We start from the raw sequence: 18,013 nt of genomic DNA on the forward strand, positions 1-18,013 counted from the left end.
GGGGTTAAACACCCGCTAATCGCCTCGAAATGGCACCGTCTCCTGCGCACGCTGTAGGGAAAGTTGACCGGCTCTGAGGATTTAAAATCCTATTTTGCAGCAGATTTTGCTCAGGATTTCACCTGTTGCAGCCGTTTTGGCGCTTTGTCCCTGCACCCGTTGTGACATAATAAAGGGCAGCGCTGTATAATGCAATTTACTGTCTCTAAACACAATATATAATATACAGAACCAGGACGGCGGTGTACAGGAGCGGTAACGGGGCGTTCTCTGGAGCGTGTGAATAAAAGCCGTCCATCCCGGCCTTGCCCATATTCTGAAATATGTTGCATAAGTCTGTTTGGCAGCACCATATGTACTTTTTCGGTTCCCATACGCTGACGTCCTCTCCATTGCATTCTGCCGCGTTGGTGCAGCCTTTGGTGGTTGTGACTTTGGAAACTGAAACGGTGAAGAACAAGTAGGTTTATGTAAGACAATGAATATAGGGTGAGGATCGTCTACTATTAGGGTGTGCACCCGGTAAGTATCAGAAAAAGTCGGCTTTATTGGGGTAAATTCACATCACTTTACTAAAATTTATGCAAAAGCCCTGCATGTTGCCACAATTTTGGAAAAGTAATGAGGCTATCCAGCGTCTCTCACTTCAGGAATGGGAGCTGAGAAGCAGTACTGCTGATGTGGTGGCTGTCGGCTGCTTGCAAGGTCTCATTCATGCCCAAAAGTTATGCATCTTTCCCATAATTAGTATTGGACACATGCACTATATATGGCAGAACCCTCATTAGGTTTGGAAGTCAGAGGTGCTGGGTAATCCCTTTAAGGTACGTTCCCCCTGGGATTTTCGGCAGCATTTTACAGTATCAGCTGTGTGTGCTATTGTAAATGGACTCTGTGGCTAGATTCATGCTTCCTGGCGGCATAAATCAGTGCCTGGCTGCAAAATTGCAGGCAGGTATGTTTTGCTCTGAAAAGCCTTGGCATTTCAGAGAAAACATTGCTTGACGAGCCTCCTTTATTCTCAAAATTTGTGAGAGAATGCCAATTCATGGAGGAATCCAAATTCAAGCTGCTTATTGAAATCTATGGAGAAGGTAGGAACAGTGAGAATTAGAATTATCCTCCTGCTTTCTAGTAAGTGTTTTATGTCATACAATGATTGATTCATATTTACACTGCTCAGTACTGCTATAGTTTCATCCATACTGCTTCTTTGTAGTGAGTGTTGTTTTAACCCCATATGCTGAATTCATAGCTACACTGCTCAGTACTGCTGTATAATGTTTTCCATGCTGCTCTTTCTGCTAAGTGTTTTATCTCATACAATGCCTGATTCACATTGACACTGCTCAGTACTGCTGTATAATATCTATGCTGCTGCTTTCTAGTGTTTTCTCATACAATGATTGATTCACATTTACACTGCTCAGTCATGCAGTATAATATCATCCATGCTGCTTCTTTCTAGTAAGTTTTTTTTTCCAACCCCAGTGCTGTATTCACAGCTACACTGTTCAGTGCTGTTGTATATTGTCCTCCATGCTATTGCTGCTCCTGAACATGTGTTACATAGCAGACAGGAGAGCAGGAATCCCTCATGTCTGTGTGTGCTGTGTATGGGAGACATCATAGCAGCTATTCTACCCCTTGCCATTCTTCTGGATTTGAACCCTTGATTCTGTGATCAACGTCTTTCTGCTAAGCTACAACAGATACACCTTTTCTTTGGGTGTTTTAGTTCTGTTATCTTTGGTTCTTTTGGTACCGTCTGCCCTATCACCTTTCGGGTGCAGCTTTAAATACCTTTCCCTTCTGGTGTTTCCTGCTGGTGATAGACTTTGTTGGATTCATTCACCATGCTGAAGTTTGTGCTGGTTGCAGTTGCTTTGTGTGTGATTCCTTTTCTACTTAGGGAACTGCTACTTTAACGATCCTAGGAGCTGCTTAGGACATTCAGGGTAAGCCGCTATCGAGTAGGAGGCATCTTAGGGTCCCAACCTCCGCTTTCAGGCAGGGTCGGAGAAGGGCATTTCCATGTCTAAGCAAGGACCTGTCAGATTCTGGTGTTTGTCTCCCTGGTTTGTACCTTACCCGTATGAATGTGCTTTGGCAGTCATAACCCACTAACTCAGAGACAACTGCAAATTAGAGAGAGAAAGCCAGCAGAGTGGAAAACTAGTGAAAATGCAGGATACAAGTTATATAAATAGAAGCCATGTTATTTCTCCTGTTCACACCACAGCTTATCCTGAACAGTCACCTCTCTTCTCCACTACAGCTGTGTTTGCATTGTCATTTGAATTACATTCCTATACAGACGGTGACATTGGTTGCTACGAGCAGCTCCACTCCTTGCAGTATATGTACATACAGTACAGACCAAAAGTTTGGAGACACCTTCTAATTTAAAGATTTTTCTGTATTTTCATGACTTTGAAAATTGTACATTCACATTGAAGGCATCAAAACTATGAATTAACACATGTGAAATTATATACTTAACAAAAAAGTGTGAAACAAATGAAAATATGTCTTATATTCTACGTTCTTCAAAGTAGCCACCTTTTGCTTTGATGACTGATTTGCACACTCTTGGCATTCTCTTGATGAGCTTCAAGAGGTAGTCACCGGAAATGGTCTTCCAACAATCTTGAAGGAGTTCCCAGAGATGCTTAGCACTTGTTGGCCCTTTTGCCTTCACTCTGTGGTCCAGCTCACCCCAAACCATCTCGATTGAGTTCAGGTCTGGTGACTTTGGAGACCAGGTCATCTGGCATAGCACCCCATCACTCTCCCTCCTGGTCAAATAGCCCTTACACAGCCTGGAGGTGTGTTTGGGGTCATTGTCCTGTTAAAAAATAAATGATGGTCCAACTAAACGCAAACCGGATGGAATAGCATGCCGCTGCAAGATGCTGTGGTAGCCATGCTGGTTCTGTATGCCTTCAATTTTGAATAAATCCCCAACAGTGTCACCAGCAAAGCACCCCCACACCATCACACCTCCTCCATGCTTCACGGTGTGAACCAGGCATGTAGAGTCCATCCGTTCACCTTTTCTGCATCGCAAAAAGACACGGTGGTTGGAAGCAAAGATCTCAAATTTGGACTCATCAGACCAAAGCATAGATTTCCACTGGTCTAATGTCCATTCCTTGTGTTCTTTAGCCCAAACAAGTATCTTCTGCTTGTTGCCTGTCCTTAGTGGTTTCCTAGCAGCTATTTTACCATGAAGGCCTGCTGCACAAAGTCTCCTCTTAGCAGTTGTTGTAGAGATGTGTCTGCTGCTAGAACTCTGTGTGGCATTGACCTGGTCTCTAATCTGAGCTGCTGTTAACCTGCAATTTCTGAGGCTGGTGACTCGGATAAACTTATCCTCAGAAGCAGAGGTGACTCTTGGTCTTCCTTTCCTGGGGCGGTCCTCATGTGAGCCAGTTTCTTTGTAGCGCTTGATGGTTTTTGCAACTGCACTTGGGGACACTTTCAAAGTTTGCCCAATTTTTCGGACTGACTGACCTTCATTTCTTAAAGTAATGATGGCCACTCGTTTTTTTTTACTTAGCTGCTTTTTTCTTGCCATAATACAAATTCTAACAGTCTATTCAGTAGGACTATCAGCTGTGTATCCACCTGACTTCTGCGCAGCACAACTGATGGTCCCAACCTCATTTATAAGGCAAGAAATCCCACTTATTAAACCTGACAGGGCACACCTGTGAAGTGAAAACCATTTCCGGTGACTACCTCTTGAAGCTCATCAAGAGAATGCCAAGAGTGTGCAAAGCAGTCATCAAAGCAAAAGGTGGCTACTTTGAAGAACATAGAATATAAGACACATTTTCAGTTGTTTCACACTTTTTTGTTAAGTATATAATTCCACATGTGTTAATTCATAGTTTTGATGCCTTCAGTGTGAATGTACAATTTTCAAAGTCATGAAAATACAGAAAAATCTTTAAATGAGAAGGTGTGTCCAAACTTTTGGTCTGTACTGTATATATATTTCCAGCCCTGAGTGACCCGTTGACACGCGTCGTCTATACTCACACATCTCCATGCCGGGGATGCCGGTTTTCTCCTGCGTTATCTTACAGAACGGCTTTTCAGCGGTGCAGTTTTCTGGCGGCTGCTGGTCGCACACTGTGACGTTGCTGAACTTGTTACACGAGTGGCAGATGAGGCACTGCCCTGCTAATAAAAAATACATATACTATAAATTTGGGTGGCACTAACGGGGGAATAATGCAGAGAATCGGTGCGCTAGGCAGGTAATCATTCAATTTTGGTGGACGAGGTCAAATCTGCACTGATCTTTGGTTGTGAATAGATTTTAGTTGCATGAACTTTTATTTTTGGTGCGAAAACACAAATTTATGCCTAATTTGCAAAATGTGAACCTAAAACCATGCACATCTGCTCTGTAGCTTCCATGTATAGCAGAAGGCACAAATCTGCGCCAGATCCATCTCACAATGGAAGCTTGGAGGACCCAAGAGACGCAAATGTCTGAGGTCCACTGAGTGCAACCAAGGAGTCCTACGCGAATCATACGCAGCACTGTTACATTAGTCATATTTGATGAAAGCTGTCGAATATGGCTGAGATGTGAGCAAAGCTGAAGACTTCATCATTTTGTGTCTGGATTGATTACAGCATGGTGCCCCCATTGATGTCTAGAAGAATTCTGCGCATCTTATTAATGGCGAGCGCTTCGCCAGATATGTTACTCCAGTCACAGAGACTCCATTCTTGTGATTGATGAGGATTCCAGCAAGATAGAACCTGTCAAAGTGCAAACTTGCAGAAACTTGTTACAAGCTCTTTAACTTTTTGTATAATGGAGGTCACTTCCCTGTGTGGCTTCTCACGAACTATATGAAATTGCTACAAGATCTTTATGTATTGGGCTCCTTCTCTCTCGAGGAGCTCTTTGGCACAGAGGTGTTCTTGCTCACCATCTATCTTTGCACGACCTACAGTATAAAGTTGTGATGACCAATTTTGGAAATTAAATTTGTGTTACCCTGTGGTGCGCTATTTAAGCTGTATGTGACTGGAAGAACATTTCGATGAGAATTTTGAGTCTAAGAAATTTGCGGAAAAGTAAGAGCTGACACATCTCAATGTACGTCTCTGCCAACAATGGTGGTAGTGAAATTACATTGGTACAAAGTTATCCTTGCTCATCTTTTATCTTGGCTCGACCTACAATATAAAGTGGTGATGACCAACTTTGGAAATTAAAAATTGTGTTACCCTGTGGGGCGCCGTTTGTGCCGTAGGTGTCTCGAAGAACGTGTCGATGAGAAATTTAAGTCTACGAAATTTGCGGAAAAGTAAGAGTGGACTCCTCTCAACCCAAGTGCTTCAGAAGGAAAAAGGAGCCAGTACAATTAGCTTCACTTTTCCCCGCACTTACTGTACATCATACCACTCAGTAGTGAGTGCACTTACCTTTCATCTGCCCCAATATAACGAAGCATAGAAATGCTGCTACATGCAAAAAGGTCTTCATGGTCACCAACAAAAAGCTGTTCTTGGATGCAGCGTCTCGGGAGTCCTTCTCTGGGACGGATCTCTCCTCGGCGTCTTAAGGTCAGTAACCGATGCCTATTAATACCCTGTAGTGACGTGTCGCCTCGCCTCTCGCGCCTTACACAATACCTTTGTTATTGAGACAGTTGGCATCTCGTCTGGTCAGTGTTTCCCAATATTTATGGCCCTGGGACAACTCCAATGAAAAACTATTTTGACTTCATGTCCTACCTGACAAATGAATTTTTTTACAAATGACTGACTGAAAAAACAAAATACGGAAAAATACCACTGTGCCCGTCAACACCTTATGATTGTGACACGTGCGGTTGATTCTTGCACAAGACTTGAATCTGTGACTTGATTTTTTCAAAGACAAAAAGTTTCCGAACATAACATGAAGCCCCGGAATATAAATTAAGATCCTGCACCCCCTAAATATAAAAAATATACAATATGCTCTGTGAATAAAAAATAGTAATGGCCGAAAGTATTGGCACCCTTGAAATTGTTCCAGAAAATGAAGTATTTCTCCCAGAAAATCATTGCACTTAGACATGTTTTGGTATACACATATTTATTTCCTTTGTGGGTATTGGAACAACACAAAAAAACTGAGAAGAAAAGGTAAATTGGACATAATTTCACACACAGCCCAAAAATGGGCCGGACAAAATTGTTGGCACCCTCAACTTAATATTCAGCTGCGCACCCTTTGGAATAAATAACTGCAATCGCTTCCCAAAACCATCAACAAGCTTCTTACACCTCTCAGCTGGAATTTTGGACCACTCTTTTTTTGCAAACTGCTCCAGATCTCTCATCTTTGAAGGTGCTTTCTCCCAACAGCAATTTTGAGATCCACTTCAGGACTCTCCATTTTTGGTAAATGGTAGAATGATGTGCTTTATCAAAAAGCTTTATTTTGCACTCACCTATGCACAAAATGCTTTCCCAGGAAGATTTTTGCTTACGTACATTATGGCAAACTGCAGTCTAGCTTTTTTATGTGTCTGTCAGCAGTGGGGTCCTCCTGGATCTCTGCCATAACGTTTCATTTCATTCACATGTGGACGGATAGTTCGCGCTGAAAACGATGCACCCTGAGCCTGCAGGACAGCTTGAATTTCTTTGGACCTTGATTGGGGCTGCTTATCCACCATCCGGACTATCCTGCGTTGCAACCTTTCATCATTTTTTTCTATCCTGTCCACGTTCAGGGAGATTAGCTACAGTGCCATGGGTTGTAAACTTCTTGATTTATGTTGCGCACCGTGGACAAAGGAACATCAAGATCTCTGGAGATGGACTTGTAACCTTGAGCTTGTTGATATTTTTCAACAATTTTGGTTCTCAAGTCCTCAGACAGTTCTCATCTCTTTCTGTTCTCCATGCTTAGTGTGACACACACAAAGATTGAGTCAACTTCTCCCCTTTTTATCTGGTTTCAGGTGTGATTTCCATATTGCCCATACCTGTTACTTGCCACAGGTGAGTTTGAACAATCATCACATGCTTGAAATGAAGTTGTATACCCGCAATTTTGGAAAGGCGCCAACAGTTATGTCCGGCCCGCACAATATTATGGTGTGACCTAAGGTTTGAAGTGGTGATACTTCCTGCACAAGTGCCTCTGTCTCATGTAGTTTTATGGTGTTGTCTCTGAGTATCGAGTGTTTTTTTTTCAGTTATTCAAATAAAATGTTTAAGAAGCACTCCCATCAAAGTTGTTATCCTGTTCACCCCTTCATGACATATGACTTAAACTTGCGTCACATGTTGTGTCCTGACTTTCTGACTGAATTTGTGGTTTGAACAAACATTGGTCATTTAGACTAAATCAGCTGTCATATGCAGGGAAAGATGCGGGCTCAGCGTTGGAGCCCGCATCTTTCACCGCACATGACAGCTGATTTAATCTAAATCACCAATGTTTGTCCAAACCACAAATTCATAGCGCTTCAAGTTACATAAACAGAAAAGAGATCTATGCCATGTTAAAACTTCAAAAGTTTATTGAAAAATTCATAATAATTACATTTAAAATATGTCGTAGAACAAGGAATACCTCGAGGGACATAACCGACCTGAATATCTATAAGACCAGTTAAACCAGGCTAAACATGCTTGATTTTTTTGTAGATTTAGTACCATGCATGTGAAAAAAATATTTATATCTACCTATTTCACAACAACAAATCTGACTTGTAATGCCGTCTTACAATTAACCATCACATTGAGAGCCAGATGTCAAATATGCTGAACTATAAAATCATAACCACCACCTATAGGTAAAGGAGTGCGATGCTAGCTTTGTGCATAAGTATTAAAACTGTTATTCCATGTAGTCAAGATTATTCTATTATAAAATATAATAACCAGTCAGATGTGCATATCGCTTTCTATAGGATTACATCTAAGCAATAAATGGTATTACCGAAGATGTATAAAGGTGAGTATCTCCGTGGAGCTGATGACAGGTCAGGTATAGTGTGTCCCGCAAACCCCGACGCGCATTTTACCACGCTTGCTTCTTCCTGGGTGTACATGACACTTCCCCGCACATGACCGCTGATTTAATCTATTACGTGATCAGGGGTGCCGATCTGTTGTCATGACATCCGGGGATTCGCAGAAGACCCCCGTGCCGGTCTTTATGTGCCTCCTGTGAACGCCGGTTCATGACTAGCATTCATGGGAGATCGTGATTTCTGCTGAAGCCCTGCTATGTGTAGCACAGGCGATCAGACAATCACAGCTTCAAGTCTCCTAAGGGAGACTATTAAATACAGTAAAAGTAGGGAGAAGTTTCTAAAAATATGAAATTTTTATTTTAAAAAAGTTCAAATCCATCCCCCTTTTGCCCCATTGAAAATAAAGCAATTAAAAAACACCTATATGGTATTGCTGGGCTCAGAAATGTCCGGTCTATCAAAATATAAAAAGAATTAAGCCATTCGGTAAATGGCATAACGAGAAAAAATTGAATCGCCGGAATTACGTGTTTTTTTTTGGCAGCTGCAACAGTGAAATAAAATGCAATAGGAGATGATCAAAACGTATCTACCACAAAATGGTATCAATAAAAATGTCAGCTGGCACCCAAAAAATAAGCCCTCACCCAGCTCCAGATCCCGAAAAATGGAGACGCCAAGTTCTCGTAAAATGGCGACAAACGAAAAAACTTTTTTTTCATACAAATGTATGATTTTTTTTCACCACTTAAATAAAAAATAAGCTATACATGTTTAATATCTGTGTACTTGGATTGACTTGGGGAATCATATTGCCACGTCAGTATTACCGTATAGTGAACATGGTAAATAAAAAAATTGTGGAATTGCACTTTTTTTGCAATGTCACCGCACTTGGAATTTTTTCCCCCATTTTCCAGCACACTACATGGTAAAATCAATGGTATGGTACAAAAGTACAACTCATCCCGCCAAAAAAACAAGTCCTCATACGGTTATATTTATGAAAATATAAAAAAGTTATGGCTCTTGGAATTAGGGTGGAAAAACGGAAATGACCATAAATGTAAGCAGATTTATGACCTCAAGAAAGCTCAGCTTAACTTTGATTTGGTTATGAATAATTTTACTAGATGGTTCAGAAGAGAAATAAGGGTTATAGAGTCTGCCACCAGAACAAGATCGTTGAGGCACTCACTGGTAACTCCATTCTGCAGGTTGTTACTTTATGTACTGTGATACCTAGAGGATGTAGAATCCAATTGATCCAACATTTTTAATGAGACCCAAATGCAAAAATGCATAAATTTTAAAAAATAAATTAGAGGGAATAAAAAAAAAAAGGCCATACCAAACTCTGACCTCCCACTTCAGCAGTGCTGCTCTTGTTGGTCACACTGGAAGTGATGTCACCTCCACCAAGGAGACTGGTGGTCAGGATTTCATTGTTTTTTGTCCAATGGAGACTACTGGAGCAGCAGCGTGGGTGCAGTGGGCAAATTACAGTGATATGACCTATTCTTTTTTCTTTCTTTAATAAGGATGGTTTCCCTCTGTTAACTTTGAAAAAAAATAGTGGAAAACCACTAAGTAGAAAAAAAAATTCTTCAAAGGTGTCCATGTTCTTTAAAGAGGTTGTCCACTACTTTTACATTGATGACCTATCCTATCGGCTGGGGTCCAACACCCCTCACCCCTGCCGATTAAGCTGTTATCTGTGTTGGCGGCATTCGCCGGCTGGAAGTGCTCACTTGCCGAGCTGCTCCATCTACTTATAGTGGCCGAGGCTTGGTACTGCACATCTGCCTCTTATTCAAATCAATAGGAGGTGGGTGATCAGTACCCTGTGGCGGCCACTATCAGAAGACATAGCAGCTCCGCAAGTATTTCCGTCCGGTGGCTGCCGACACCGAGAACAGCCGATCGGTGGGGGGTGCCAGGCGTCGGACCCTGGCCGATCAGACATTGATGACCTATCCTAAGGACAGGTCATCAATGCAAAAAGTAGTAGACAACCTCTTTAAGTGTAAATGAGGCAATAAGCTGGAGTCGTAAGTGCAAGTCGTAATCCCCAGAGAGCGCAGGTTACTTGTCATAGAGGAATGGAAAGAATCTTTGACTATGACTTTATTGTGGTGCCGTCCGGAGCCTCTTGGGCATTGAGACAAGAAAAGAGTCACTGAATGCAAATATAGGAAACATTGTATCAATTTATTATTATATTTTGCGGTTAAGATACTTTTGTGTTTTCTTAGTAAATGTTAATTATTAGATCCCATACTAAGTTTTATATTATTCTGTGCCATTAAGAGTTGGATTAAAACTGGAATGAGCTCCGTTGCCAATGGCGTTATTAGATATGGTGTGGCTCGGCCACAATGACAGGATCAGCCTTATGTATAAAGGCAACCTAACAGCACCCCTACTATATGCTGCTAAAATGAGGACCTCTTTGATTCCTAGAACAGTTCTTTCGAGTGCCAAAGAAACTTTCCGCAAACCAACGTTATGTGAACGAGGCTCCAGGAGGCATTGCCTTAAAACATCCCTAGTGCCTTGACGCACATTCAGGAGGTAACATGTGACTTTGGAAGCAGGTGTGGTCAGCAAAAGACGATGTGGTTATGGCAATGTGCTGCTGATGCCCCTCTCCCACAAAACAGTTTTGAAAAGTCGATAGTTCCCATTCTGCCAGCACTATAGGCCATGGGACTTCCATTATCTGACTTCCCAGCATGCATTAGTCCTGCCCTTCTCCAATGACTTGTCTGCCCTGAACTAAAAGTCCTCCTCTCTGTTATGCCCCTATGCAATTTTATAGGCAGGAGCAGAAAGAAAAAACCCACACCAATTCCCACACAGATATAAAGGCTCACTCACACTTCCTGTACAGACACACAGACCTGCCCCACTTAATGTAGAGATATAAAGGCTCGCCCTCATTTACTTTTAAGAGACAAAGATCGTCCCACATGTCCCATAACCCATCTCCTCATCCCTGCTGCTAGTCGTGGATTGCACTTGACAACAGGCAGCAGAACGGAAGTGATAGAGAAGGGAAACACCCAGCTGAGGTGATTTTTCAGGGGCAATACCACATAATATATAAATTGGATGATTTTTTGTCTATCACATTATCAAATAGGGTCAGATTGTCTGAACATACAGTGACCATTTCATGAGTTGCTGCCACCTTTATACCCTCTTGAATTATTTACAGAAAAGTCTATTATCATTGATACTTTCAGACTAGAAGTTCTTGAAGATAAGAGCTAGGACTGCCGCCATCACTAGGAACGCGTTACACGTTATATTGGTCTTGCCATTGGCGAATTCATTGCACAGGTTTCCGGTACAACAGGACGTATGCTTGGATGCCAGCCACACGTTGTAGTTTCCCGAGTTGCATTCGGAGCTTTGTGCGCATCTCTTCGTTATCTTCAGATTATTTACTGAATAAAAAGAAAAGACACGATTAAGATGAGCACCATCTTTGGATTTACTTCAATAGGTATACGAAGACTCAGCCCTCAATGGTATGCAGCAGAAATTATGAAAATTTATTCATGCAATCCAAAAAAAACAAAATGTACATTAACGTTTCGGCCCTGAATCCGAACCTTCATCAGAATAGTGTGGATTGCTGTGGGAACCATGTATGGGTAAATGTAACGCTATGGTAAGGTGACCGCAGTCGTTAGCAGGGTGACGCTTACATATGCGATCACCTTACTATAGCGCTACATTTACCCACACATGGTACCCACAGCAATCCGCACTATTCTGATGAAGGTCCGGATTCAGGGCCGAAACGTTAACGTACATTTTGTTTTTGGATTGCAACAATACATTTTCATCAACTCTACTGCATACCATTGAGGGCCGAGTCCTCGTATAACTATATTACGGATTGGATCTTCTTCCACAGAGTGATGTATATCACCATCTGCTGCATTTATTTTAATATCATAACATTTTTGACATACTTTGGGGGAGATTTATTAAACTATTTGCATCACTTTTCTACTGCAAAAATTTGGTGCACACCTGCATTGCATAAACTTTCAGCGACTTTCTAACTTACCTAGAAGCCCTTAATCACCATCATCATCATCCTATGGCTAAGGGCGTCTTAGTATACCAGAAATGCGTAAGGTGTTGAGGTTTTTTAATCTTTATGGACTTTTAACTTGATTCAATAAACTTACAGTTTTTAGCCAGTTGGTTGTGCTGGAAACTAACCTCGTTTCTTCTGTCAGCTGCAATCACCAGCAGGTACGGCACCCACTGGTTTCTAATTACAGCAATGGATCCATCTATACTACCAGTGTGAACAGCTACAACCTTCCCCCTCTCCCCTACTTTGTTCTCTGGCATAAATTATAGTGGAAATCAAACCCAGCTATCATCTGACTAAGTTTGTGTCTCACAGACAACTCAAGATGCCCAAAATATGCCAACAAGACCTATGCAAAAAGCCTCTTCAGCGAGGAAGAGTACAGAAACTGTAGTACCACATATTGGGGGTAGCAATTCTAAAAGTCAATATCTACCCTTTAACAAGTCCACACTCCATTAACAGACACATGTTTCGAGTTGTTTGCCGCCTCATCACTGTAAAGCAGGAGATTTGATTTGGCTGGATGAGATCCCTCAGAGTCTTTTATGGGGGGAACGTTTCTCCTTGTGGAGAAAACCAAGCTGAAATAAAGAGACTTATAGGCCATGCAATTCTTTGGACTTTTAAATATACAAATAACCTCTTCAGAGCGGAAAAGGACTTTAACTCTAATGCCAACTGAAGAGGAAATTCCGCACATCCATCCATAGGTAATATAAAAAAAAAGTTATTTTATTGTAGATCCATTAAAAAATGACAAAACACATATAAGGGGATCTAAAAAAATAACTGACGCGTTTCAAAGGATAAACCGCTCTTAATCATGGCATAGTAAAAATCACATCCGCACACATTAAATAGATTGAAAGGACCAATCACAAACAAGAATATAATAAACCAATTGTGAAATCCAAGACCGCAATAATTAAGACATTGAACACACCTGAAGGTATTTTTTATTTTTTTTTTTAAAAATCTTTTGGTAAAAAAAAATTATATATATATATATTTTCTTCTCTTTCCTTACTTTCCTTTTCCCCTCCTTTTTCTCAGGTACGTGAGTGAACAGGATTAATTGCGTTAGTTGAAATATGCAACATACATGAAATCTACATCCACATGTAAATGTGATGATTGAAAAAGACTTTCCTCTAACATTAAACAGCAATCATTGAACATAGATTTATACACACGTCATAGCTCAGAACTAATATCAAAAAGATCATTTTTATAATTCATCATATTTGGGAATTTTGTATTCAGGGTGAGTATCCAAAAGGTTTCATGTTTAGTCAATTCTCTTTGTCAGTAACATCCTTTATTGGGGCAGACAACTTTATCAAGCCCATAAAATGTAATGTTAGAAATATAACTATTATGAATATTCACAAAGTGCTTGACTGCCCCTGAGTATGAGCTTATTTTGTTTCTTATGTTGGTTGTCCGTTCTTTTAATTTCCTTACGGTACATCCGACATAATGTCTTTGACAGGCAGTACAGGACATGGTGCGTGTCACAATCGATGAAAGCATTAATAGTGTGACCGGCACATGTAGGTAACGGGAATGACCTTCTTTTGTTGTCAGACAATTCACATACATTGCAGATCTTTCCTGCACATTTGAAAAAGCCCTTTTGTGACAGTCAATTGTCCTTAGAAGGGTGTAGTCTGAATAAACTCAGCGACAGAGTATCTCCCAAAGAACGTCCCCGCCTTGCAACATAGCGGCAACCGTCATTTAATATGTGCCTCAAAGCATCGTCTTGGTTTGTAACTGGTAGATATGTTGCTATGATAGCTTACGATTTGGTCAAATTAAATCTTTGCGGGGTGGAAAACGTAACAAGACATGGATTAGAATTATTAGCTGGATTTATTGTGATACAAGTGTTCTTTTCTAGATTTTTTGCTTGCTTGCTGATCAATACCGATCCTTTAACGAGCCTTGCACCATGACTTAGGAAAAGAAGCCAAACCAGAAACTCCATTTGCAGATTTGTCTTTTGGGGTGCTTGCTCCACATTATGCCAAAACTAGTTTGGCTGGGTGAGAGTCCTCTGACAGGTGATATAAGGATTAATGCTTCTCATTAGGAAATGTGCCAGCGTTAGGAGACTTATAGGCCATGGATTGCTCCACTGGGATTCCCAGAGGAGAATTGCATGGCCTATAAGTCTCCTTACTCCAACATGGCACTCTTCACACAGAGACACATAACTAACAAGACATAAAACTGCCCTCATAGTTGACATAATTGATGGCCCTATGGCTGACCTCTATTCCTTCTGAATCTTATGAATATTTTTAAAGGAGACAGGTTAATTAATCACTGACAGATAATTGGGCACCAGACTCCCAGTAACAAAAAGTTGGGCATATTGAACACCAGCATCTTTGATCCTTCTGTCCTCTGCTGTTGGGGTAGGGGACCTCAATAAAAGACGGTTGATCCCATTAAGCTTATGTTCATGTGTAAGAAATTTGTCCAAGACTATGAAATCAATGACGTAGCCTTCGGATGGATCATCAATATCAGGTCAGTGGGGGTCCGACATTCGGAATTCTCAACGATCAGTTACGTCACATTGCCAACAGAAATACACAGTTTGAGGAGCCAGAACAGCACAGCGCTATACACCGTGTAGTGGCCATTCTAGGGTTGTGCAGCTCTGATCACATTCACTTCAATAGGAGCTGAAGCTGCAGTACCTGAAAACGGCCACCACACAGAGCTGTGCTGTTCCGTCAGTTCTGACCGGTGCAGCTCTAGGTATCCGCTCATATTGATGACCTATCCTGATTAACAAAGTGTCCATTACGGGGAGGAAGATTCATAAAACAGTTGACCTTCTAATTAATAAGATAACGAGGCAGACTATGGGAAGAATTTGCACTTACCAATTATTTTCTCGACTTGTGTGAAGCAAAAGCTGGAGGCGTTGCAGGTGATTGTCGGCAGCTGGTTGCACTCAGTGTTGTTTTTCATCTCGGAGCAGGAGTAGCACTGCAAAGAATGCACTAGAATAAGACAAGATAGAAAAATTAGAGGAGGATTTTTAAGGTCTAGTTTTAAAGCAAAACTAGGGGTTCATAAAACAACCCTTTTTTCTAACCCCTAAAACTGGGCACAGCATGGTGTAAGAATAAAAAATAACATCCTATCGATCCCCTGCTGGTCCTCTACTTGTGTTGCCCGGGTCCCTGCAGGCCTATTCCAGAGGGGATGGGCATGTGAGCACTGCGGGCAGTGATTGACTGCAGTGGTCATACGTTGTAATAAGCCGGTCCTGACTGAAGTGGCCATATGCCAATTTCCCGTGGAAAAAGGAAGCTTGGAGGCTGATGGGTGACCCAAGGGACCACCATGATAGGATCTGTGGAGTACCGTAGAGGAGTATATGTGACACCCCAGGGGTCTGGTTGCCACAGTAATAGAGATATTATGTCTGAGAGCAGGTGGGAGGTCTCTTGGTCAGGAATCCTATGCATGCCACACCTCCTGCCCAGTCCTGGGAGGGGAAGAACTTCCCCTATATAAAACTGGGGCTGAGGCAGGGTTAGAGAGAAAGAGTACAGAGAGAAGAGGAGAAGCAGCTATAGGAAAGAGAGATCAGGAGCTCTGGGGAAGTCGTGCTAAAAGGAATCAGGGGCTGGCAGCTGTAGAGCTCGCCCTGATTGAAGAGTTACCACCGGACCCGGAGTCCGAGGCTGTGGGGACTAATCCTTACCCAGCAGCAGAAACCGACCGGCAGGGGATTTCAGGTCCTCTGGCCAAGAAACCCGAAGGCACGGTCACACGCGTGGGACCAGCACCGCCATCGTGGAGCGGAAGCCACTAGAAGGCCCCGAGTCACCGGCCATACGGGTGAGCACCACACGGTACACTCAGGGACGTGGGCTACTTTTACCCGCCTCTAGCAAGGTAGCCAGAAGAGTACAATTAGTTGGGGAGGCCTACAACTCCGCCTGGCCAGGGGAAATCCCATCTGCTCCAAGACTGACCAGGCCCCGATCGCTAGCCAGTACTCCGGGAGGGTCTATCTTTGTCACCAGTAAAGACCCTGAACTACACCGCATCGTCTCTGAGTGGTTTCTGCTACCCCCATCATCCACGCCGGCTGCCCTGAGGCCATACCCCTCCCGTTGGGGGTTATACCATCTACGCTGCACAATCGTACCACCGGCCTCAGTGGTCTGCCCTGCAGCGGCAGCTCCATAGCTGCATTCAACGGGTGGCGTAGTCGTCCAACATCTACTGCTAATACTCAGCCACACAGTTTGACTCCCTGGGCACGGACCGGGTCACCGCCACGAGACTACTACCCCCAACAGACCCGGCTCCGGGTAGTCCCCGCGTGCGCAACGCTACACCAAGTAGGCCCAGGGGCGCGTCATCTTTTGGCGTAGTCGGCAGGATTTCGTGCCCGCAACCACCGGGTACTGCGTGCCTGAAAAAGACTGTTCAAACTTACCAGTGGTGAAGATTCCCGCCATCCGGCGCCATCTTCTACCTTCTTCCCGCCATCCGCGAAGTTTTCCCGCCATCCGGCGCCATCTTCTGCCTTCTTCCCGCCATCCGTGGAGTTTTCCCGCCGTTGGACGCCATCTTGAAGACGCCGCGTGGGAAGAAGAGGGGCGTGGACTCTGAAAGCGCGCGAGAACTGAAGCCCCGCCTCACGTCAGGACGTTGCGTAAGGTCCTGGAAGGAGCCCAGCAGACGCCGACGTCACAGGAGCGCGACGGAAGGTCCTCAACCCTGACGATCCACTGCGGAGCCGCGGCCTACGGAAGAGGATCATCGCAAGGTAGGCCACGGTCCACTAGGGGGGGAGAAAGATGTCGGATACGGAGGAGAGCTTCACTGCCTCAACCCCCGCCAGCGCCACCGCTGCTGCAGTCATGCCTTTCACCATGCCCTATATCCCGGGAGCAGCCTGGCTACCCCAGTACTCAGGGGAGTCACATACCCTGAATGACTTTAAAGAAAAGCTGGATAGCCTCTTCCAGGTGTACCCCCTCACAGAAGAGCAAAAAGTGAGCATCCTGGTGGCCCAACTAACCGGGGCAGCCCAAAGGGAGGTAAAGTCCTGGCCACCTGGGAGGAGGACTGTCGCAGGGATACTAACCCGGCTGAGGGACACCTTTGATACCCGCACCTCAGCCGAGATTAAGCTTAGATTCTATGGGTGCAAGCAGCGAGCACATGAGAGTATAAGGGACTATGCACTAAACCTACAAGAGGCCCTGAGAGCCATTAAGCAGACCGACCCTGCCAGCGTGGGAAACGAGGACAGGCTGTTGACCGAGCAATTTATAGAGGGACTATATTGCAATGTCCACCGAACCCAGTTGCGGGCCATAGCCTTACAGGATCCTCATCTGGACTTTGCACAGTTCAAGGACAGAGCCATCCGGGTGCTCCGAGAACCGGCACCGGGTGGCGTTGTGACCCACAGGCGCCCTACTACCACTTACCACCAGGAGGCGGCGCCCTTGTCGGCAGGGCCTGTGGGGGCTGATGCGCAGGCTTTGAACAATGACCCGGCTCCGGACCTGCACCATCAGGTCCAAGAGCTAGCTAAAAGCGTTGCTGCGCTAACCCGAACTGTGCAGTCTTTACAGGTTTCCACTCCAGGGAAGATCCAGCTGGCATCCGGACCGGAGGACATCCCGTGGCGTCGACCAAGGAGGACCTCACCGGCCAGAGGAAGACCCAGCGACCGATACAACGAGGACGGACAACCCATCTGCCGCCGCTGCAATCAACCCGGACATATGGCAAGGTACTGTCCTTTAAACTGGCACAACCTGGGGTAGAGGGCCAACCCCCAGGAAAAAGATCACCAGGCCCATCGAACTGGCGCGACAAATATGTGGGAGGA

At 43.8% G+C, this 18,013-nt stretch overlaps 1 protein-coding gene across 1 annotated transcript in view; it reads right to left on the reverse strand.

Annotated features, from left to right (window-relative positions):
* Positions 1 to 9,966: 9,966 nt before the first annotated feature.
* The window catches only part of LOC141171626 (prostate stem cell antigen-like), a 63,646-nt gene continuing 55,599 nt past the window's right edge, over positions 9,967 to 18,013 (reverse strand). Inside the window, exons 4-5 of the mRNA XM_073655297.1 lie at positions 15,030 to 15,149; positions 9,967 to 11,461 (exon numbers count right to left, since the gene is read on the reverse strand). Of these exons, the coding sequence (XP_073511398.1) occupies positions 11,259 to 11,461; positions 15,030 to 15,149 (323 nt within the window). The 3' untranslated portion in view covers positions 9,967 to 11,258. The remainder of the gene's footprint in view (positions 11,462 to 15,029; positions 15,150 to 18,013) is intronic.

Source organism: Phyllobates terribilis, unplaced genomic scaffold (assembly GCF_046119375.1).
Source record: "Phyllobates terribilis strain yellow unplaced genomic scaffold, ASM4611937v1 Scaffold_12__6_contigs__length_324123572, whole genome shotgun sequence".
NCBI lineage: Eukaryota > Metazoa > Chordata > Amphibia > Anura > Dendrobatidae > Phyllobates > Phyllobates terribilis.